Consider the following 23,470-nt stretch of genomic DNA (forward strand, 5'->3'; position numbering starts at 1 on the left):
GCCTTTTTTCTGGGATGCGCTGGCCCAAGGTCACTGCGGCTTCTTCTAGCCTGCGGTTCTCACTGTACCTCCCGTCAGGCGTGATGATCCCAAGTCTCTTTGTCGGCTGATCACCCGTGCTGTGGATCCTCGGTCAGAAGGTCTCGTCTTTTTCTTCCCCGATCTCCACAGCGTGGACCCTCGGTCAGAAGAGATTGGCCCTCTCTTCCCCAGTTTCCACTAAAAGGTTCTGGCGGTTGATTCTAGGTGTCGGTGCCGGACCCTCAGAATCTTCTTTTGGACACTTCTTTCTTCACTCGTGCCCACCCAGGGACGCCATGTTCGCCAGTCTAGCCTTTTTCAACCCTTGCCTCAGGTTAAAATTGGTCCAGCTCTCCGTTTAAAGGGTTAGATTCTATCTGCCTATTAGTATTTTCACCTAACAGGTTTCAGCAGAATAAATTAAGCTGGAATCGAGAGACACTCGCCCAGGTTCTAACTGCCTTGCATCCGAATGTCTCACCCCTCTTATCTGATAAATGCTATCCCACCAAGCAGCCTTTCTAAGTAGTAGAATTGATCTATCATACACATTCGTTATCGGTCAGCTGCTCTCATAAGGACTTGCCTGCACTTGGTGCTATTCCTGGGTTCGTTTTAGAGGTTTGGAAAGAACTAACCTCAGGGGTAATGTTTAAACACTCTCACTTTGGACTAAGTAACCTTTGAGAACCATTGGTTTGAATGCACACAATCAACTTAACTTTTTACCACTATGCAGATTTTCAGTGATTTATAATAATTTCATTAGACTTCTCTTTAAATGCAATACAGCTTTTTATTAAGCAAATTTTAGCAAGAGCACAGCATCAATTCATGATTAAAACAATTATTTCTGATTAAAAATGAGACTAAAGTAAATAAATTGAGCGTACCTGACAATCTTCTCTAATTATTAAATTTAGGAGAGAGAGCGAACAGCGCGGCCACTACCGTATCACTCGGTCTTGTCTTGCGTCTGGGAAAAGCACTCAGTTGTCCGGAGGACTCGGTACGATGTCTTCTTTGTGGACAAAAGGATCTTATCCCTCGGCAGGGGGGAGCGGAGGAGTCCCGTAAGCCAATCGTGGTCTGGCAGTTATCTCTGGAATTGGCTGGAACGTTAGTGCTTACGCCCCAGCTGCCTTCCCTGTGGTACGGTGGCGATGGAAAACCCTCGTCTGGTCAGGCTGTAGTGGGTCACTGGTCTCCCAGCCCCGGGGAGGGGAACAGCCCGGTGCTGTTGCCTCCTTTGCCTCTTCGGGTGTAGTCGGATCTTCCCTCTATTGGTTTCTTCTGGATAACTTCAGAACCTCTTAGGACTCTCCGTTTGGCAGAGTGTGGTCTTCGCTTGTTGAACAAAGTCAGAAAAAGACTTTGCTTCCAACGATGTCCTCTGCGATCTCCGGAGCCTAAGTCCCGCGTCGTCTTCCCGTCTCTCGGGCAAGAGAGGAAAGTGAAGATTCTTCAGAACTCTGGCCAAGTTCCCTTTGCTGTTCTTCTGACGGCTCCGGCGAACAACTCCCAACAAATGTCTCTGCGCTTCCCTTTTTATACTTTCTCTCGCTCTTACAAACACATACACCGTTTTACACACAGTTCTACCTCTTGGTACGCCCATATCCTTGACTCATAGGTCTTAAGACTCAACCTTTTTCCTGTTACACACACAACAGTTGCATAGAATCATGTGTTTTACAGCAAATACATTTAACACACACTCAGTTGCTATGACAATGTTCTGCAAATAGGCCTCAGCCCATCCTGTCATCCTGTGGAAACTCCAAGTTCCTCATTTCTAAGGGGACTTCTGCCATTCTCACTTCTGCTTTCTTAAGGCCTGGACACACAAGCCTATGAGGCCTGTACGCACACACAGAGCCTAAACAAGGATTACTTCACACAGAATCACTTCTTAAATCATTCTTCTCAATCTGAACATAATAAATCATCTGAGTCATTACTTCAATCAAATCAACACTTCAAAAATTATATATGTATTTTAGCAAGCACAATCATATGGTTAACTTATAATGTTTCTTCTTAAGATCTTTATTTGTCTGCTTCAAAACCTTTGTTACCTTAGGGCTGTAATGAGCCTGAGTCCTCTCTGAGACCTCAACATCTGCATCTTACTTGACAATATACTTTACAAATATATACTTTTGGACAAAACTGTGCAAAATAAATAAAAATCTGTGCAATAATATTACTTTTCTGTCAGTAGTTCTACTCATGAAAGAATCTATGGAATCAATTTTGCCCAAAATAATTCAGAACTTCTCTGAAAAGACTCAAAATTTGTCTTAAGTAACAAAAATTCGGCCAAATCTACTTAAATTTGTCCAAAACGACTCAGAATTGTCCGCAATTGCAGAAACTTTGTCCAGAATGAGTCACAATTTGTCAAATATGAGAACATTTTTGTCCAAAACTACTCTAAAATTGTAAATAGTGATTTAAAATTTCCCCAGGATGAATCGGAAGTCGTCTAAAATGACTCAAAATGTATCTTAAGTAGCAAGAATTGGTCCAAATCTACTCAGAATTGTCCATAATGGCTGCAGATGTGTCCACAATGAGTCACAACTTGTTTAATATAATAAAATTTTTGTACAGAACAACTCTAAAATTGTGAATAGCTACACACGTGGACAAAATTGTTGGTACCCCTCAGTTAAAGAAGGAAAAACCCACAATTCTCACTGAAATCACTTGAAATTCACAAAAGTAACAATAAATAAAAATTTATTGAAAATTAAATAATCAAAATCAGCCATTACTTTTGAATTGTTGATTAACATAATTATTTAAAAAAACAAACTAATGAAACAGGCCTGGACAAAAATGATGGTACCTCTATAAAAGATTGAAAACTATTTGACCAGAGTGACATGATTAACTCAGGTGTGTCATTTAATTGACATCACAGGTGTTTCCAAACTCATAATCAGTCAGTCTGCCTATTTAAAGGGAGACAAGTAGTCACCCTGCTGTTTGGTGAAAAGGTGTGTACCACACTGAACATGGACAACAGAAAGCGAAGGAGAGAATTGTCCCAGGACATCCAAAAAAAATTATAGACAAACATCTTAAAGGTAAAGGCTATAAGACCATCTCTAAACAGCTTGAAGTTCCTGTGACAACAGTGGCTCATATTATTCAGAAGTTCAAGACCCACGGGACAGTAGCCAACCTCCCTGGACGTGGCCGCAAGAGGAAAATTGATGACAAATTGAAGAGACGGATCGTTCAAATTGTATCCAAAGAGCCCAGAGCAACCTCCAAAGAAATTAAAGGTGAACTCCAAGGCCAAGGTACATCAGTGTCAGATCGCACCATTCGTCGTTGTTTGAGCCAAAGTGGACTTCATGGGAGACGACCAAGGAGGACACCACTGCTGAAAAAAACTCATAAAAAAGCCAGACTGGAATTTGCAAAAATGCATGTTGACAAGCCACAAAGCTTCTGGGAGAATGTCCTTTGGACAGATGAGACCAAACTGGAGCTTTTTGGTAAGGCACATCAACTCTATGTTCATAGACTCAAAAACCAAGCATACGAAGAAAAGAACACTGTCCCTACGGTGAAACATGGAGGAGGCTCAGTAATGTTTTGGGGCTGCTTTGCTGCATCTGGCACAGGGTGTCTTGAAAGTGTGCAAGGTACGATGAAATCTGAAGACTATCAAGGCATTCTGGAGAGAAATGTGCTGCCTAGTGTCAGAAAGCTTGGTCTCAGTCGCAGGTCATGGGTCTTCCAACAGGACAACGATCCAAAACACACAGCCAAAAACACCCAAGAATGGCTGAGAGAAAAGCGTTGGACTATTCTAAAGTGGCCTTCTATGAGCCCAGATCTGAATCCCATTGAACATATGTGGAAGGAGCTGAAACATGCCATTTGGAGAAGACACCCATCAAACCTGAGACAACTGGAGCTGTTTGCTCATGAGGAGTGGGCCAAAATACCTGTTGACAGCTGCAGAACGCTCATTGACAAATACAGAAATCGTTTAATTGCAGTGATTGCCTCAAAAGGTTGTGCAACAAAATATTAAGTTATGGGTACCATCATTTTTGTCCAGCCCTATTTCATTAGTTTGTTTTTTTAAATAATTATGTTAATCAACAATTCAAAAGTAATGGCTGATTTTGATTATTTAATTTTCAATAAATTTTTATTTATTGTTACTTTTGTGAGTTTCAAGTGATTTCAGTGAGAATTGTGGGTTTTTCCTTCTTTAACTGAGGGGTACCAACAATTTTGTCCACGTGTGTACTTCAGCTTTGCCAGGATGATTCAAAACTCGTCCAAAATGACTCAAAATATATCTTAAATAGCAGATCTACTCAGAATTGTCCATAGTTGAATTGTTCATAGTTTAAGAAAAAGTGAAAAGCTGAACATAATGTCCGGATCAAAACTTTTTGTTTTTACAAATATTTTGTTATTTTGCAATAAGTGACCATAAAATGACACCATTTTACGGTATTTAAATCAGCAAAAAAATTAATTATTTTACAGATATTTGCCATTGAATGAAAGGAAAATATGTAAAATAAAAATGAAAATTGTTATTGTACATTTTTTTTTGTTTTGTTAAAATACAAATATCTAAAAACTAAAAAAAAAAATTTAAATATTATTTTGTTCTTTTACAATGAGTGACCAAAGAAGTGCACCTTTTTATTGTATTTATTTTATTTTTTTAATCTTTGCAGTATTCCACCATTTCCGGCACCTTTTGGCACCAGTTTTTCCAGTTTATGCTTTCTTTTTTTGCAGTATAGCACCTTTTTAAATTTTGTTTCTACAACATTCACCAACAACGTGCAACTCAGACAGTTTTTAGGTTTGAAGTCGGGGGTTTTCCCTTTGTTGAAACTGAACTAACAGTCTCTACCCGCTTCCATTCATTGAGCTAAGCTACGCTAAACTCACCCTCCACCTCCTCTTGACTGAGCGGATGCTAAACGTCGGACTGCAGCTTTAAGAGCAGATGTACAGTCAGTGGACAGTCATCTGAAGGAACCAGTTTATCCAATCAGGTGTTTGTTAAGCAGGTGATTCACTGGCCCACATTCTGCAACAGAAAGCCATTGTTCTCTTTGTTAAAACAACAAAAGGACAAACCGGAAGACTTTGGTCACCTTTGAACTTCGACCCTCCTCATGCAACGGACTGAGCGCGCTCTGTAGGTCGCCGTGGGAAACGGTTTGATAAATCGTGATGCAATGCCAGTGATCAGACATGCAGACCGTCCTGTTTCAGCCAGTCGGACCTGGTTTGTTTTGGCGGTTACGGTAGTTGTAGATTATCTGGATCAGGTCAGGATGAATCGGTTTACTTCCTCTTTAAATCTCCAATACTGTCCAGCAACTATCCACACTTAAAAATGATAATCCTATTTCCTGGGAGGCTTTTATTGTGAAGGAATTGTTTTGTTTCATTGATGGTAACAGCATTCAAAACGTAAAACTGAAACAATGAGTAATAATGAGTGTATGACAGTGTTTTTGTTAAAAATAGTTCCTCAGAGCAGCAGACTGGTGACTCAGTTGTTGTTTACTCAGCCTTTATTAGGGATTGGCCTTCAGTCATCACTCAGATATTCACTCTTATTTGAATATTTATGTTATTAGCTCATGGAAACAGTCCTCTGCATTGGTTAAACTGGTGTTTAACGTCTTGCAGGATGATGAGGAGTTCCCTGTACGAATAATGTTCTTATTTTCTGCCCGTCTTTTTCAGGGAGTTTGATCCCGGATACATCGAGGAGTTCGTTGCTTCACCTCCTTCCCTCCCAGATCTTCCTCCTCCCTCTCCTCCTCCTCTGTCGTCTCCGTTATCAACAACAACACAACAACAACAAACGTCATCCAATCACAGCAGATCATGTTCAGCAGTCCAGCTACGCATTAAAAACAGGTAGGAGACGCCTGAAACCCCCCTATAAGTTCACTGCTTGGTAGATTCTACATGTTCTAAAACCCAAAAAACAACATATTTCCAAGACCAAGAGAATTTCTACGTTATTCTAGGGGTTATAAGTGACGTAGAAAAGAGCCTTATTCATACCTAGCACATCCACCAACAGCGAAGCTTATTAAAGCTGCAGTAAGTGGGGGGTGGGGGTGGGGGGGTTTGGCCTCACTGGGGAACAATTCCTTACTAACATTTCAACATATAATTTAAGAAGTCTAAGAGCAGGTCTGAATGATACGCGGGTACTACAAGCTTTGCAATTTGCAATAGGAGTTTAATGGAAATTTTAGTCATTTTTGCATTTATTTTCTATTAGATTTTTATTCTTTTGGGATCTTTGCTGCATTCTGCATTAAAAATGTATGTATGGAGATTTTGATTTGCACCTTATTGGTAGCACCACAATGCTTCATATATATATTGATTAGTTCTGACGCATTTTACCTTATGAATGTGTAGATTTGCATTCATCCAGGTCATGTAATCATAGGAGCTTTAGTCGAGATCAACTGGACTTCTCTGGAAGGTTCTTGTTGAGGGAGGTTCTTGGAGGTTCTCGAACAAGAAGAAGAAGTTCTTGGAGGGTCAAGAACCTCCAAGAACCTCCCTCAACAAGGACCTCCAAGAGAAGTTCAGTTGATTCCTATGTTTACCTTATGAAAGAACTTCAGCTCCCTTAATTAGGAGATTGCAGTTGGTCATAGCATGATTTTGACTAAATTTTGAGTAACTGCTCAGAAACCAGATGTTGGTGTTTCCTATTTGCCTTCTGGTGCAAACAGAAAATGACGATACAGAGGGTTAAATGGAGAACTTTAACTCAATGCTGACTATTGATTGTCTTTCAGTAGGGATCACAGAACAAGATTGCGTATACGATTTGCAGAGAGTTTCCTCAGCTGTAAAGATAGAGGTAGATATTTCTACCTACCCCATCTTAAACCAAAACAGTATGTAGTTGACCCAACACGTAGAGAGGTCCTTTCCTGTAAAAATATTTCCTCTAGAACACAAACTCTTTGTAGATGGAAACAAGACAGCGTAAAACTAACCTCCTGCTAATCACTTGCTCTGAGTACATGAGATACTAAGCTTTGAACCAGAAGTAAACCAGAGACGTCACTTCCAACCAAGTTCTTAAATATTGCTCGTTCTAATGTGTATTTTGAACTGTTGTTAGTCCAGGAGTTTAAATACTTAGGAGTGCTTTTGGACTCTACTGTTTCATTTAAAAGTCATATCAAAATGTTAGCTAAAGTAATTAAATTTAATGCATCCAACTTCAGTCAAATTAGAAGGTCAATGACTGATCAGGCTGCCATGATGTTTCTGCACAGTATGATCTTCTCACACATAGGCTATTGTATTACTCGCTGGTCTTTGACAGGCAGCTCAACATTAAAACCAATTGGAAGTCTTTTTAAAAGAGCTTTAAAAATTCTTGATAAAAAAGTCTTCCTATCACCACTGTAACATTCTAACAAAATTCAATATATTAAGTTTAGAAATTTTTATTACATTTAAAAATGCTTGCCTGATCTACAAATGTTTACATGGGTTGGCACCGTCACCTCTCTCAAATTACATTAAATACAAGCCAACCAGTTCACGGATCACCAGGGCCGTAAGCAGGGCTGACTGTGAGGTGCCAGTAAGGAAAACAGCTTTTGGTCAAAATGTCCTGTCCTATAAAGGTTGTGTGCAATGGAACAAAACACCAACTTCGGTGAGGGAGGCCCTGAGTTTTAAAACTTTCAAAGGTCACTTAAAGGAGTGGCTCAGATCTAATCAAAAATGTGAGCATTGATCAATAACACTAAAAAACACCTTATGGATTAATGTGCAATAACCTAGTCACTGAGAAGCACTTTATGGATTTTTGTGCAATGCACTACTGTACTTTATCATTTAAAGTTGTATTATTTTGTCTCAAATGTAAATGCAGACCTGCCAACCTGTACGCATTTTGCGTAGCAGGTACACAATTTGACATCAAAATACGCTGGTACGCTCCGCCTCATTAAACTACTCAAAAAGCTGCAGACATCTGTGAGTGCTGTTCGAAATGTGGACGTGCAATACTCACGTCTGACAACAGGATGCAGCAGTGTAGTGGTGCAGTTTCAACCAATCATCATAGAGTAGCGGAGACTAACGAGTCTGCAGAACCCTTGTTGGCCCGCTCTCTCCTGTCCTCTGCTTCCCTCCGCCTCTCTCCCCGTTCCCCGTGCCCCCACCCGCAGCAGCTGGCGGTTAAAACGGTAAAATGATGTGTGTGTCTCTCTGTGTGTGTGTGTGTGTGTGTGTGTGTGTGTGTGTGTGTGTGCACGTGTGAGTGTACGTGTGTGTCTTTTGGCAAATATGTACTGTTAATAACGTTACTTTCACATTGAAAATACGATGTCATATCGGGGAAATAAGCACCGAGAGTTTTTTTTCCTATCAACATCAAATTCCTATCAAATATCTGAATACAAAAAAACCAAAGTTGTGAAGCTAAAGTTAGCATAATTAGCAGGCCAACTCGAGCAAATAAAATCCAGCGACAGGTGTAATTTTCGGCTCTCAAAATCTGTGGTTGTTGGTTCAATATGAGAAGCTAATCAAGTCTAGAAGATGTTTTCCACTGCAGGAATCTTTGTGTGTGTTCTGACACAGAAACCTCCTGTAGAACCTCTTTCAGGGTCATTTTTGGATGAATGAAGTACCAGAGAATCTACTTCTAAACAGACACCTGATGATGGGTCGCTACAATGAGCAGTTAAACTCAGAGAGCTTTTTGCACATTTCAAGTTGTTTGCACCACATGTTGAGTGAATTTGTACATTGTCAGATAAAACAATTGCACACATCTGCACTTTTACAAGTACTGTTTTTTAACTTAAAAAACTTTTTTAGACTCTTAAATCTCAACCCTTCTTTGAAATAGTTCTACTTGTTTACATTTACTATAGTGTGTCAAATCACCATCTAAAGTTCTCGTATGCAAAAAAAACAATATTTTTTCTGCCCTCTAGTTGTCGTCTCGTCTCTAACTTTGCCATCGACAATGCAAAATTAGCCATATTTGCAAATCAAACAAATCTCCATTGTTCTGTTTGCTACAGGCTCCTTGAACTGGAATTATGTGCAACAACAATAATCTGTAGATGTTTTAGGTTGTTGTTGAATCCCTTGGATCTTACACATAAATGAAATATCGATTTAAACTATATTTGAACCATAACAACAGCAATAAAGGAGCAACACTTTTTAAGTGTATATTTACATACTAAAACATTATGAACATTTAAAAAAGAAAGACATAAAGCAGGACAGTGTGTGTGTCGCTGACTGTGATTTCCTCCAGTACATTTGATAACCGTTCCTTCCAACATCGATAAAACCTCTTTATTTTTCCAAATATCAGTTGCTGTGTGTTGAAACAGGAAGTGATGTCAGACCAGAGTCAGCACTGCAGTCAGCTGAAGAGGTCTTCACCTCTGCCGTTTGGACGTCCTGAGTGTGTTTCCTTTGTTTCGAGTGTGATTTATCACGGCGTCCTGTTGTGCGTTTGTGACCGAGGGGTCGAGCTCAACAGGAAAACAAACTGGGGTTTCTCGCTGGTTGCTATGGTAACCGCCTACCAGTGTCTTTGTCGGCTGCTTCGCTGCAGCTGTTGGTTACACATCATCTTTAAAATGGGTCATCATTTCTCACTACTCTGGAAAAGATGCAATTTTCTGGACATTAAATGCATTTTGTTGTTTTTTTCCCACAAAATTTAGTCTCACTTGGTGACTTTATTTCAAGAACTTTGTGCTATTCACCAGACTTTATGTAAATTGCTATCCATTTGAGCAATAAATAACAATGTGAATTTATCAGGAAAATATTAAAACACAGTACTTAAATGAGTTATTATTGTACACTGGGCGCACTTATTTTGTCATTTCTGTTTTATGAGTTTGATTAAACCAGAACTAATCCGGTCTTTTTGGAGGTTGTTGTTCTGTTAAACTGTAGCATTTGGCAAAAATATTAAAGCCTCATCTTTAATTTCCTAAACAAAGGTACATGGGGATGATAATTAGGCAGCAGGGTTGCTGTTTTATTCAGCTATGGTTTCTCTGGAAGTGTTCTTATGTTCCACATCGAGCTTTACATTCAAAGGAAAATGCAGGGTTCAGGTCTCCATCCACTCTATAAATACTGACTCACTGCTGCAGCCAGTTTCATCCTAATATGGAGGTCAGATCCAGGAAGTATTGTGAGTTTGTGGGTGTAGTGACCACCACAGATTCCAGGGGGTGCTAGTGCAACTACAGATCAGCCTGTACTAAAATCAGTTTACAGAACAAGGACATGTGCAACAGTTTTATGGAGGCCAGGTTTAGTCTCAGTTAAGTCCTGAAGGATTTTGAGCATCAACATGTTTGCAGGTGATTTCAGCAACAGAGTCATTAAAATGTACGAACATAGAGTCGGGTAAACACTCAGAATGACTCCATTCTCCCACAATTCCCTGGACTCTGGGTGGTTATCAGATACCAGTGAGTGGAAAGGGGGAGGCTGTCTCTTTTTCGTCATCCCAAAAACAGGAAGTGGGGGATCAGAGCCCCATGAGGCTGGGTGTTAATCTGCAGAGGACACCGATTCTCAGACTCCTTATTTGCTTTCCTATGCTCTCCTACTTACTCCTCTACCTCCCTCCTCCCATCTTTTCTTTGCTTTCCTTTCCTTTTCTTTCCATCTCACTCCTCCTTCGTCCTCGCATGTTTCTTAGGTTGAATCACCACATTTTTCTAAAGCGACATCATCGCATAGTTGCGCAAAACACACACTCACACACACTGTTGTAACACAAACAAACTCCCTAAAGCACACACACACACACACGGTTTGAAGACAAGTCTGGTTTAGTTCCTGCATCGACCTGTCAATCACTTTGATGAATAACTGCAACATCCAATCACATGTTCTCACTTTTGAAGGTAGGTGTGGCTACACTGTGGTTTGCACCAATTATGAACAGTTTGCTTCATGTTTAGGGAACTTACAGTCAAGTACTATTAGCTACCAATGTAGCATTAGCATCAGTAGCGTAGTCATAGTAACCTCCAGCTTAGTGCTTCTTAGGTTTAAATATGGTTAAACTGTTGACGTTTCAGGTTCAACAGACATTTGACAGCCAATCTCAGAGCAAGATATTGATGCTTAAGGACATTTCAGTAGTTGCTGAGAAGGTTCTAGAGGCCTTTAAAGATTTTCTGGAGGTTCTTGCAGACTCCTTAGTTCCTTAAAGAGCTTCCACTGGTTACAAAATTGGTTCTAGAAGTCTTTGAACAAGTTTAGAAGGTTTTAGAGGTCCTTGAGGGTGTTCTGGATGTCTTAACAAAGTCCCAGAGGCAAACACAAGCCTATTTAAGGGTGGCACTCATTTCTGTGTATCATGTCATTTTCAAGAGAGGAAATAGTACCTACCCCGGGGCAGATAGTATTTCACCATCAAATACCACTTTCCTACACCTAAACATCACCATCAACAACATAAAACACAACACAGCAGCCATCTCAGCTCCCTCCACTGTGGAGAATGTCAAGAATGCGCCAGAAGTCCTTAAATGCTCCTCAAGAAGGTTGCAAGGGTTCTTGAGCGAGGAAGATGGTGTAGAATCAGTGTTGTTGTTGTTGTAGTTTCCTTCATTTTAATAGAATGATGTCCAGCTGTCCCATTTTAACAGACACTGTATGGAGTTCCACAGCCTGGAAGAGTTTCAAGGGTACTAGCGGCCCATAAAGAGGTTCTCAGAGCCCTCGATGGGGCTCCAGGGGGCGTAAATGAGCAAATTAATTAGTAACTTGAGACCAATTCATGCTTTCCACGTCTGCAAGGATATGTGTGAAGTAACAAAATTCCTGAACATGTGGACTTCTGATGTGGGTCAAAACAAGTACTTGTTTAGAGCAGCGACTGTACGAAGAGATTCTTAGTCATCCACACCAGTTAGCCTTATTATTAGAAGAGCTGTAGTTGAAGTAATGCTTTGCTTTGGTCGTGCTTTCCAATGACTGAGCCCAAACACAGTGAGAAATTCTAATTTCTCCAGATATACTGTGCTATGTTCACCTACTGTGCTCAATGCAGCTCATAAATAATCACTGACATGCAGCTAAAGCCCAATTGCTAAGTAGCTGCTATCTAATAAAAACGTTTTTCTGTATTGATATGACATAGATATGTTGTAGTACGAACAGAACTACATGCACATAAGTTCACTTTCCACACAGATGTGGAAAACAGTAGCTGGCTTTTAGGCATTGAAAGATTTCTAAGTTGCTACAGGACTTTGGTAGAGCTTTGATTTGTTCTTGCTTTCCATCGACACAGTGGGATGTTCTGAATTCTCCAGATATCCTGTGGTATGTTCGCCCACTGCTCTTCAAATCTCACTTGTGATTTTACCGGACACCTGCCAGCCAATCAGAGACCAGGATTAGCAGCATAACTCTTACCAGTGTTTAAAGCACACACGTGCACACACCCAGTTTTAACACATGCACATTTTCGTCATTGTCTCACATCCGAAACAGTCAAACAATCTATTTAACATTTCGCAAGCATGTTTTGACACAATTAAAAACCCACAAACATGCACACAGCTAAAGTGTGTCTTCTAGATCCACACTTCTACCAACCTCTTTCTCTCTCTCCAATTTTGGTTTCCAGGCAGATCAGAATGATGATTATTATGGGCTGGAAGCAGTTTCCCACAGCAACAGATAAGGTCTCTGTTGAGAAAGACACACCCTGAACTCACACATGAACAGAGGAAAATAAAGACAGTCGTCAATACGAACACTTTCTCTGTCGTCATAAACCCCATCAGTTTCTCAGTGTTTTAGAAAGACAAGTTATCTTCAGCGATCTGAAAGCAACATTTAGTCTTAATGGGTTGAAGCTTCCTGAGTTTTCAAACCTGACAACCGGGCTATGAAGGCACAACTTTTAGAATTGATCAACAAATAGCACCGCCGCTGCTACTTTCACAACGTCGCATTTTTACTTATTGTATTTCTTCCAGATGTGATTGAATTTATCAGTGTTGGAAAGTTGAATGTTTTTCTTCTTGAATGGAGCCAGCGGTTTTCAGTCTACAAACACTACTACAGTTATTACATTGGACATTATGAATAAGTGGCTGCAGTGCATCAATTTATTCGCTCCAATTAGTGCGAGTGGACAAAAATAACCAGTGGAGTTTCTCATAGCTCCATTCTGCACCTTCTGTTCAATATGTACATGCTCCTACTAGCCTAAATTATGGAAAACAAAAGAATAAGTCACCATAACTTTGCAGACAACACCCAAATTTACATAACCAAGAAACTGTAATCCTATTTAAGTGCTCCATAGTTGCATTAAACAAGTCACCAATTGGATGTTCCACAATCTTGCTGCTATTTTTATCTCTATTTAATAGATTAGTGTGCTGGATGACTGGTTATTATCTGTAATTATGGAGGGTGTCTTCATGTTTAATCAACCGAAACATAACACACTTACACCTGCATTCTTATGAAACTGGGACATTAGCTGAAGTATGCAGAAATCACAGAAGCTGTAAGGACAGTTAGAAGATTGAAAAGAGGATTGTCTTACTTAAACAGCTCTGCAGCCTTAAGGCAGAAAGTTGAGTGAATTTTTAGCCAGAACAAAGCGTTAAGGGTCAGAGCGGCCTCGAAACCCGATTCAGACGCTACAAAGGGAGAGGATTTCCTCACTGTCTCATCATCCGTCTCCCTCTGTGATCTCAGATACATCTGACAATATTCCTGTGACACCTGACTCCCTGAAACCCAGTCATGGGCACCTGCTGTCGGACTGGGAGGAGCGACAGCTTCACTCAACTGAAAATGTCTCCTTCTGTTTCTAATGTCTGAGATCAGTCACAGATGCAGTCATACCTGGGTTTTCAGAAATTCTGCTAAGAACCTGTACACAAAACTACCTCGGACCAGTTTCAAATTTATCAACCTGAGTTGGTAGCAGGATCGTTAAGTAGCAAACAGATGTTTGGAAGAGATTATAGTCTTGTTAAAGGCTATGTGGAACCATAGAGTTGGTGCAAGCAGTCTCAGGAACCCACTGAATGTCTTGAAGGAGGTCCCAGTGGTCCTAAAGGAAATGGATTCCAGAAGTATTTGAGAAACTACCAAAAATCTATGAGGATGTTCGCATTGACCTTCAAGTGTGTGCTGAAAACAAAAACCTGTCCTTGATTCATAACCAGATGTTTCTAAGGAGGTTTAAATGGTTCTTTAGAACATTGAAAGATTCTTAGAAGAGATTATAGTAATATCTGCGGATATATGGAGACCTTTAGTGAGTTCCAGATAACCTTAAATAGTTACGAGCTGTTTTTAATTAGGCTAAACTGGCTCTTGAGAACATACAATGAAGATTTAAGGGGTTTCTTTAACCCCTTTACACTCACTGGCTGGATGGGTTGTATTTTGAATGGGATTCTGAATTATCATTTAAAAGCACAAAGTCTCACGATAACAACATTCAAGAAAGATATTTGTCAGGTGACAGTAGATGCTGTTTTACTGACCAGTGGCATTATAATTCATGCTTACTTAGTTTAACTTTCATTTTCATAATGGAAACAAGACCAAGAGTTGAGAGTGCATGTGTCTGAGGCTGCAATTCTTTGCGCTAAATGCTAATTTCAGCATGCTAACATACTATAGTCATGCTTAGCAGGTACTATTGGGCCAGTTCACCAGCTTGGAAGCATGATAACTTTTACTAATTAGCACTTTGCACACATTACAATTACAGCTAATTGTACTGTCATAAGTTTTTAAGCTAATGATGGCACCAAAGAAACAATCAGAGGATCACCAAAGTCAATATGATTCATCCTCTCAGAACCATGCTAAATGCAAATTTCAGTATGCTAATATGCCCATAGTGACAATGCTAAAATTTGATGTTGAGCAGGTATCAATCCTTCTGTTAACCACCTTTGTAAAACTTATTGGAATGCTAACATTTGCTAATTACTGCTGTATCATTACATTATATATTAAAGAATTAGCAGAAATTACATCTGAAGCTACCTGGAACGTCATCAGTTTTTGACCTAAAGAAACAGTCAGAGGATTACCAAAGTCAGTATAATTCCTCCTTTTTACCACTTTGCTAATTGCTAAGTTCAGGATGCTAGCGTGTTTACAGAAACAATAAAGCTAACATGCTATATAGATGTTTAGCTGGTATCGTTCCGCCAGATCACCACATTTGTTGTGCTTATTAGCATGCATTTGCTAATTATCACTTAGCACCAATTACACCAGTTAGAATTTCATTAGTTTTGCCCTATTGATGACCCAAAAGAAACAGTCAGGGGATCACCAAAGTCTGTAGGATTCATCCATACTTGACTTCACAGAATTTCCAAGCAATCGATGCAATAGTTGTTGAGATATTTTAGTTCAAATCAAAGTTGTAGACACTGCTCACATGGGTAAAATTAATTCTTTTCATCAAATTATCACTTGATAACTGACCTCACTTTACTGATAATCTCAGTTCTTCTAGTAACTTGCTAGACTGTACCCAGTGATAACCTCTGTCAACACGTCTCGCTGTGGTTTTGGACTCCAGCCCTTATGACGATGATAATGTAACAGTCAATAATAATCAGTGCTTTGTTCGTCGTGGAGCCACATGCTGCATCATGAGACGTCTTTCACCCAAAGGCTTCCGAATCCATTCCTGCTGCTGTTTTCAACAACTTTCTGCTTCTGTTTATCTGTCCTCCCTCTTCGTCCTCCCTTCCTCTCTCACCTTTGCTTCTGTCCTGAACTTACTCCTGATTTTATTTTCATTCCAGGGATGTAAAACAGAAAAGTTACCCCTCTCATCCTCTTTTCATCCTCCCTTTCCTTTATCTGCTGCACTATTTCCCTCCCTCTACCATCTCTCTAGCCTTGCCTCATTCCTCGGTATCTCCACCTTAACGATCTAACCAAACTTATCTCCCTCCCTTTCTTGCTACTCACTTTTTCTCACCCGTCCTCCCCCATTTTTTTCCTTCTCCTCTCTCTTTTTCCTCTCAGACTCTCGGTGTCTCTCTCCCACATCAACAGCTACCGTCCAGACTGAGCTGTGCTGAGGATGTTTACTTCACGCTTTTATCATACGGCGGCCTAATGACGCTTAATTGCTTCATTTGCTTAATGAGCTGGGGGCAGCACGACTCAACCCAACCCGGCCAGACAGCACCAGACCAGAGCAAAGATCTGACGGCGGCAGAGACAGGATCGGTAGAGACGAGACTTTTATTGGAGTTTTGATGGAAAACAAGGGTGGACAGAAGTAGAAAATTGTGGACAGTGGACTGGATCATTACAGATGCATTTGACTAGAAACAGGGTATAAATTTTGCTAATTTTGAGGTAGGTTCTTAGGTTAAAAGGTGAAAAAGAAAAGGACAGGAGTAAGAAAAGTTAAGGCAGGAGAAGATAACTAAAGGTCAGTGAAATGAAATAAAGCAGGTTCTAGTTCTGAAAAATGGTTTTGTTAGGTCTTACAAAGCATGTAAGTCAATAGTTGAGAAGAGTAGAGTTCAGTAGAAATAGATTTTCTTGGATGTTTTTTGAAGAAACCACATCAAAGATCTCCAAAGAACAAAGGGTGTGGACATGGAACTTTCTGGGACTTTCTAAAAAGAAGCAACAAGAAAGTTGAGAAGTTCTGGTCACAAAGCAGGAGAGAAGACAGTAGACTAAAGCAAACTCTAACCGAGACCATGGAGCTGTTGGAGGCGTTTTACCGCCGGAAGCTCAGGAAGAAGCAGAAGAAGTCGGAGTTGGGTCGGTCAGACGGGGCGCTGTGTCGGGCGCCGTCAGAGACCAGCGTCAACGGCCTGGCCACCGGCCTCATCTCCAAAGTCCTCAGGTTCACCTCCAGGTAAAACAGGCCACACTGGACTCATTCAGTCAGAGAGAAATGTTCAGCAAAAGAGGCCAGACTTAGGGTTTGTTCCAGGTGAAAAAAAGATTTGATTTACAATTTAACGGACATAAGAGAGTTCCCACAGCAACAGCACTGCTTTTATAGTTTAGACAGAAATTAAACAGCAGTTTTGGTGGCAGAAAAATGGTTGACTACTTTACCTTTCTTTGTAATTTTTAGCCAAGAAAACCGTTTGAGAAGCTGCCATTTCTGGTGACTCTGGACTTTGGTACAAGGGACATGCAGCTTGGACACAACGTTGATGACATGACATTCCAGAGTAAACTTGGTGACGCAACCAAGGCAATAAAATTTTGAAATTAGATTAGTGACTTGGAAATGACATGAATTGCGTGGATGCAACATTTTTAACTTGGGCCACACATTTAAGACTCTAACTTAGCCTTTGTAATCTAGGGACATGCAGTTAAGTCTTGTAGATAAAATTTTTCACTTGGACAAAACCTTTTAGACTCAGACATGTTATTTGTGACTTGAACATTAAATTTAACAGGGTGACTTGAACATAACATTAAAGAATTACATCTGTGATTTGGAAAAGACAATTAAGTCTTGTAGATGACATTAGGGACTGGACAAAACTTTGAAACTCAGATGTAAGTTTTGGTGACTTCAATGTATCATTTAGGACTTGTGCAAGACATCAATGACTTGGACACAGTCTTTGTGACTTAGATGTGGCAATCGACATCTGTGACTTTGAGATAACCATGATTACTCAGACATGGCGCCAGTGACTTCTACATAACTTTGGCAACTCGGACCAGGAATTTTTCACTTTGAAGTGGACATTCAATGTAAACTAAGTAACTTGGACATAAGTTCTATGACTTGGACCTGACATTTCAGATTCTGACATAACCTTGGTGATGTACAGACATGACAATTAAGTCTTGCAGACAACATCAGTGGCTTCGATAAAAGACTTAGACATGACAGTTTTGACTTGGATGTGGCATTTAAGACTTGTGCATTACTTTATGACTTTTGACACAACCTCAGTAACTTGAACATGACACTAACATTGACAGGACTTGAACCAGGTGTTTTTGAAGCAGACATTGGACATAGCTTAAGTAACTTTGACATGACTTGGACCTGACATTTAAGATTCAGACACAACCTTAGCGACCTCCACTTAAAACTTGTTGTCGACGTCAAAGTCTTGGACAGAGTCTTTGTTGCTTAGACTTGACATGCAAGACCTAGATACTGACGTTATGCAACTTGGAACTATCAACAACTATCATAAAGTCTTGGTGAAGCAAACTTTGATTGTTACTGTTTTATTATAAACACAGAACTGAATGAAAACAAAAATACTCCACGTCAGACTTCAGAATCAGGTTTGAATCTGAAACACAAGTCAAAATAAGCCAAACTGCACTCGAGTCAATCCTCCCAAAGCTAAGAGAAAGAGTAACTGACCAAGTCCAACAGCGATGATAAAGTGTTGAGGTATTCCAGCCACGTCCTGTCATTACCCAGGTTCCTTTGGTTCAGAGACATGCAGGCTTTCATGTCTGTGTCTCCCACTTAGTCCGATAACATCACTTCCTGTTTATCTCTGAGCATAAATACAGAGCAGCGGGATATGTCAAATATAACGAGGATAACTGCCGCATTGGTCAACGTCTCCGTTATCACCACCGGTTTGATAACACGTTCAGAATGTAATGATGTGATGTCATAAAGATTACCAATATAAACAAAAACACATCATTTTATCCCTGAATCACCATTTTAACCAGTTATTTACCTTGTTTTTGTGTGTACAGAACAAAGGATACAAAAATAAACTACTTTAGATAAAGAAAAGATTATGATCTACAGAGAAGCATGAGAGATTGTGAAAGTACTAAAGACATGAATAGCACTTACATGGATTTGAAGGCCCAGATGTCTGTGAATTTGCTGTTTTATTGCAAATGTTGGTCTTTCTTTTGGAATAAAGCTTGACGGACCGACTGTGCATAAACAATTAGGTCAGATTCCAGCTCTCTGAAAGTTACATTTAGCTGGAAAATGCTATATATGTTCTTATTTTCCATCAGGAAAAGCCAAGATTTGGATGCTTGACCCCTACAATAAATCAATCTGGCAGTTTTGTTATGTTGTTGGGGTGTATATGTTTTGGTTCCGCTTGTCCTCTTCGAGGCAAAGATCACTGCAAATCAATACAAAGTTTTTGTGAAGGATCACCTTTATCCTATAGTCTGTATGCATGTAGATTGTGGATTAAAACCTGCTACTGGTTTCACATTTCGCATAGGTTCCTCCTCTCCATCTTTTATCTACATGTTAACATTATCTAAATCCCCCTCGCTAACAGAAACTACAACAATCTCCAGTCAGCAAACATATCAGACTGAAAATTTCAAGTTTTGCCAAAGGTTTGGGTTGTGCAACAAAGCTGCCCTGCCCGGTTTTTGCAGTGAATTATCCATTCTATTGACAACACTCACCTCCCTGCGTGTAAATGTTCCAGTAAAAATAATTCCAACATCATCATTTTGAGTGCATTCTGTTTTTAACCCCACCCAATACGATTGTCACGCAAGAAGTTTTATTTCTCCTGCAGTGGTAGTGGAAATGTTGCCACCAAATGAACACCCAACTGAACACCTATGGTACATTTCGGACTGTGTTCTCCACCACCATCCATCCTCAGAACAACAAATGATGGAATGTCCTTTAAAGAATGGTGTTATATCCCTTCAGTAGACGTCTAAAGTCGTAGAAAATCAATGCTAAGGAGCGCTAACGGTGTTCTGATTGACCAACACCTTACTAAGACGCTTCATGTTGTATGTATAGTTTTGCTTTGCTCCTATTTTACCATTTTATTCCTGTAAATATCATTGAAACATCACAGTTCCTGCTATGCTCCTGTTAATTTGAAAGTGTCACTTGAGAGGAAAGGGTTATACTAAATGTGAATCGTTGATGCAGAAAGTTTAATATCAAAGTGTAACCACCTGATGTGGAAGTTTGCATTATGTTGTATTCCCCAGACGCACCCTCTCATACTCGGGGTTTAATTATTGGCTTATTTATGTAGATTTCTGGGTTAATGTTGCCATTAGCATTGAAGTTGGCTGAGAAACTGCCTGAAAGTTGTGTCTGAGCAAACAATTTCTCTTTGCTTGGTTGCTTTAAGTGTATTATTCATTGGTTTTGTTATGTATTTGTGGGTCTGCAGTTACTGTGTAGATGAGACGACAGTTGAAAGTGTTTATAGGGTTTGATAGGAAGGGAGATTCAGAGATAAGCTGAAGGTGAGTCAGATTTCCGTGGAATGACACCATGCAGTTGGAAGTGTGTGGGAGGAAACATTTTGTTAATATTTGATTTTGAGTTTCCAGCTCTGACGATAAACTCTTGTTCAGTACTTGATTCCCTGGAGGAGTTTAAGACGTCTGTCAATGGAGGTCTGTGCAGGATGGAAGAGGACAAACACGGTGTAAAAATAAAAACCATGGCTGATGTGTGAGTGCTGGAGATGAGGCAACTTTCTGCAGAAGAGTCCTTCAGGCATTGACGCATAAGAATCACAATAAGAGCATTGAGAGTCCAAAGGAGCAAGAGTGACGTTATCAAGATATTGCCTTCCTTTATCAAGTAACTATTTTGCACCACTTATTTTTCATTCAGGTTATAATATGGAGTAAACTTGGGACTTTCGGGGGCTGCCAGGTAGTTGCCTGCTTAGCTTGTTTATTTTTCTTACTTTTTATCCAGGTAATGTCTCAAAACAGTTTTTTTTATTAAATAAACAAATTTTAAGACATTTGGTCCTTCCAAACTCCTAGAAATTTAAACCTCAATACAACCCTGTGGAACTCCTTTAGACAGGAAATTTTCTGTGCTTTGGAACCAATTTAAGTTCTTTTTTTTAACCCTAAAAGTGATGAACATCTAAGAACAGGAAAAGAAATCCCTTTATTTTTTCACACTCCAGTGGTTTTGCTGTTGCTTAAATGTTGTTTGGGTTGTTAGCAACATGATGGCAGCGGTTGTCACTGGTTCTGGCTACATTTCTTTCCTCTACAGATAATCAATCTTTACCTGAGTTTGATTTCAGAGTGTTAAAACATTAAATCCCTCTTTGTGTTTAAACCCTACAGACGCACTGAGCCGGCGTGTCGACCTCATTCGTGGCATTCGACGAAGCTCGGTGACGGTCAGCCGGAGCTGGACCCGGCGGCGATGGACACGATGAGCAGCGGCTGGCACCATGGTTACCACGCCAGGTCAGAAAGACGATAATAATCAATAATCGATCTGTTTTAGAACTCATTTTTGCTCTTTGGATCAGCTGTTGAACTCACCGTTTTGCAGCTGATGTTTGAGCTAAATGCTAACATTAGCAGAGTAGCATGTTCCTGATGTTGATGTTTCACAGTTTAGCATCTTAGTTTTAACTCTGTCTCCACAAAATTGCATTCCTGTACAATTAAACCGAATTCTCAGTTACGTAAAACACACAGTGGAGCCTAAAAAGTCATCAAAAATGTGTCTTATATTAACCTAAACCTAGAAATAATCAGAGAGTTTGGGGATTTAAAAACAGCAAATTCTGACATGGAAAATGGAATATTTCAGATTCTGCTCTGTTTCTGGGTCGTCAATCAAACTGATCATATCAGATTTCCTTTGGTTGTATCTTACATCGAAGCAGTGTTCAGAAATGTAATTCTGGAGTCAGTTTTTCTGCTTTTTGACTTCATCTGTCCACACTTAATGACATTAACCGCTGGAGAAGTCGGCTTTTAAATGACGTTGTTTCAGATAATCTGACTTCTGTTTTTATTGGACACTTATATTTGGCAATACTCTGATAATAATTGTAACAATACAAGAGTTTTGGAACATATATATGGCAGAAATGCAATTCTGAAAGGTCTCCTCTGGTAAAAGTCAAGTTTTTCTTGTTCATCACGAGCAAAATAAATACCATAGCTGAACATTTCTGCGTAGAAGCTGCAGAAATACGCAACTTTAATACTCAGAGATGGTTTTTAGGGGTTAAACCTATTGAAACTCCAACATAGATGCACGCTTCATTAATGTTCCAGTTATATATAGAAAGGTGGCAGCACATTCAACTTCAGATCACCAACTTCAAAGCCCAGTTGACAACCGGTAACAGGAAAAGCCCCTTTCAGACACAGTTTACTTGTTGATTTCCTGTCAAAATAAGAGTCTGAGTCACTTCAATTATGTGAGCCTTTTTGACTTCTAACATTTCCAACTGTCTGAAAAGAGGTTTTGAAGTCTGGATTTCAGGTTTACTGAGCACCGCTATCAGTTAAAAGGTCAAAGGTGATGTTTCCAGAAAGCCATAAAGTCTTAAGTCTTATCTTGAACCAACACACTCTGGTCTATAACGATAAAACACAAGACAGATGAGCTTCTCTTCTTTATGAACTCTTTCAAATAAATCCTGCTTCCATTAGTGATGATGTGCTGCCGTTTTTCAATCTTAAACAGTTTTGATTGTTGTTCTATTATAAAAGAACGAGGTGAAGAGTTGGTATGATGTGACCTTTACCATTGGACAACCGAATCTAAAGTGTATGAAAGTTCGCTTTTATACTTTTTTACATTTGCCAGAAGCTGGTTGGGTCCTTAAAGTTTAATTACTAGACACTGACATACAACAGTTTATTAAATATACAGATTATTAAAAATAATAATAATAAATGTTGAGTCTTAGGAGTGGAAAGTAAACATGTGGATCTGCAGTAATTCGGAAAACTTTTTTACATCTTGAGGACATTTATGGAAAGTAAGAATATTCTGAAAAATTGTGGCATCTTGTGAGAAAATGAGAAACTTTTTGGAAAATGGGTATTTGGAGAAACATTTAAAAATGAAGAACATCATTGGAGTGAAGTGAAGAAATTTTTATCCAAGTATTCTTGAAATTTCTGGCAAATGTAAACATTTTAGAACCTATACCTTTAGAAATTGAGGAGCTTTAAAGAAAAGATGTCAGAAAGTCTGTGAAGAACTTTAAAGTTTATATAAGTCACGGGTTTTGGTAGATGAGAGGAGTTTTGTAAACTACAAACCATTTTTTGTAAAGGCAGTTTGGAATAGGAATGTGGTGACGTTTTGGAAAAACAGCGACAAAGTGGTCAGAAAAGGACGATTTTGGAAAGCGAGAAACTGTGTTTCATTTGACTTTGAGGAGCTTTTAGAAAGTGGGAAGCTTTCATGAAGATTAATGTTTTTTCGGCTGTGAAGACATTCAAAATGTGCGAACACTTTGGAAATTAAATGCACGTTTGGAAATTGAGGAACCTTTTGGAACGTTTAGGACATTTTATTACCTAAGGATACTTTTGCTAAGTGATGAACTTATAGGAAAAACAGTTCAAAAAGTTGAGATATTTTTCAAAATGGAGAACTTTTAACATGTTTTGACAC

General features: G+C 39.5%; 1 protein-coding gene across 1 annotated transcript in view; it reads left to right on the forward strand.

Annotated features, from left to right (window-relative positions):
- Nucleotides 1-23,470, forward strand: part of shroom3 (shroom family member 3) — an 84,431-nt gene that overhangs the window by 30,181 nt on the left and 30,780 nt on the right. Inside the window, exons 3-4 of the mRNA XM_022213475.2 lie at nucleotides 5,773-5,949; nucleotides 21,163-21,288. Of these exons, the coding sequence (XP_022069167.2) occupies nucleotides 5,773-5,949; nucleotides 21,163-21,288 (303 nt within the window). The remainder of the gene's footprint in view (nucleotides 1-5,772; nucleotides 5,950-21,162; nucleotides 21,289-23,470) is intronic.

Source organism: Acanthochromis polyacanthus, chromosome 18 (assembly GCF_021347895.1).
Source record: "Acanthochromis polyacanthus isolate Apoly-LR-REF ecotype Palm Island chromosome 18, KAUST_Apoly_ChrSc, whole genome shotgun sequence".
NCBI lineage: Eukaryota > Metazoa > Chordata > Actinopteri > Pomacentridae > Acanthochromis > Acanthochromis polyacanthus.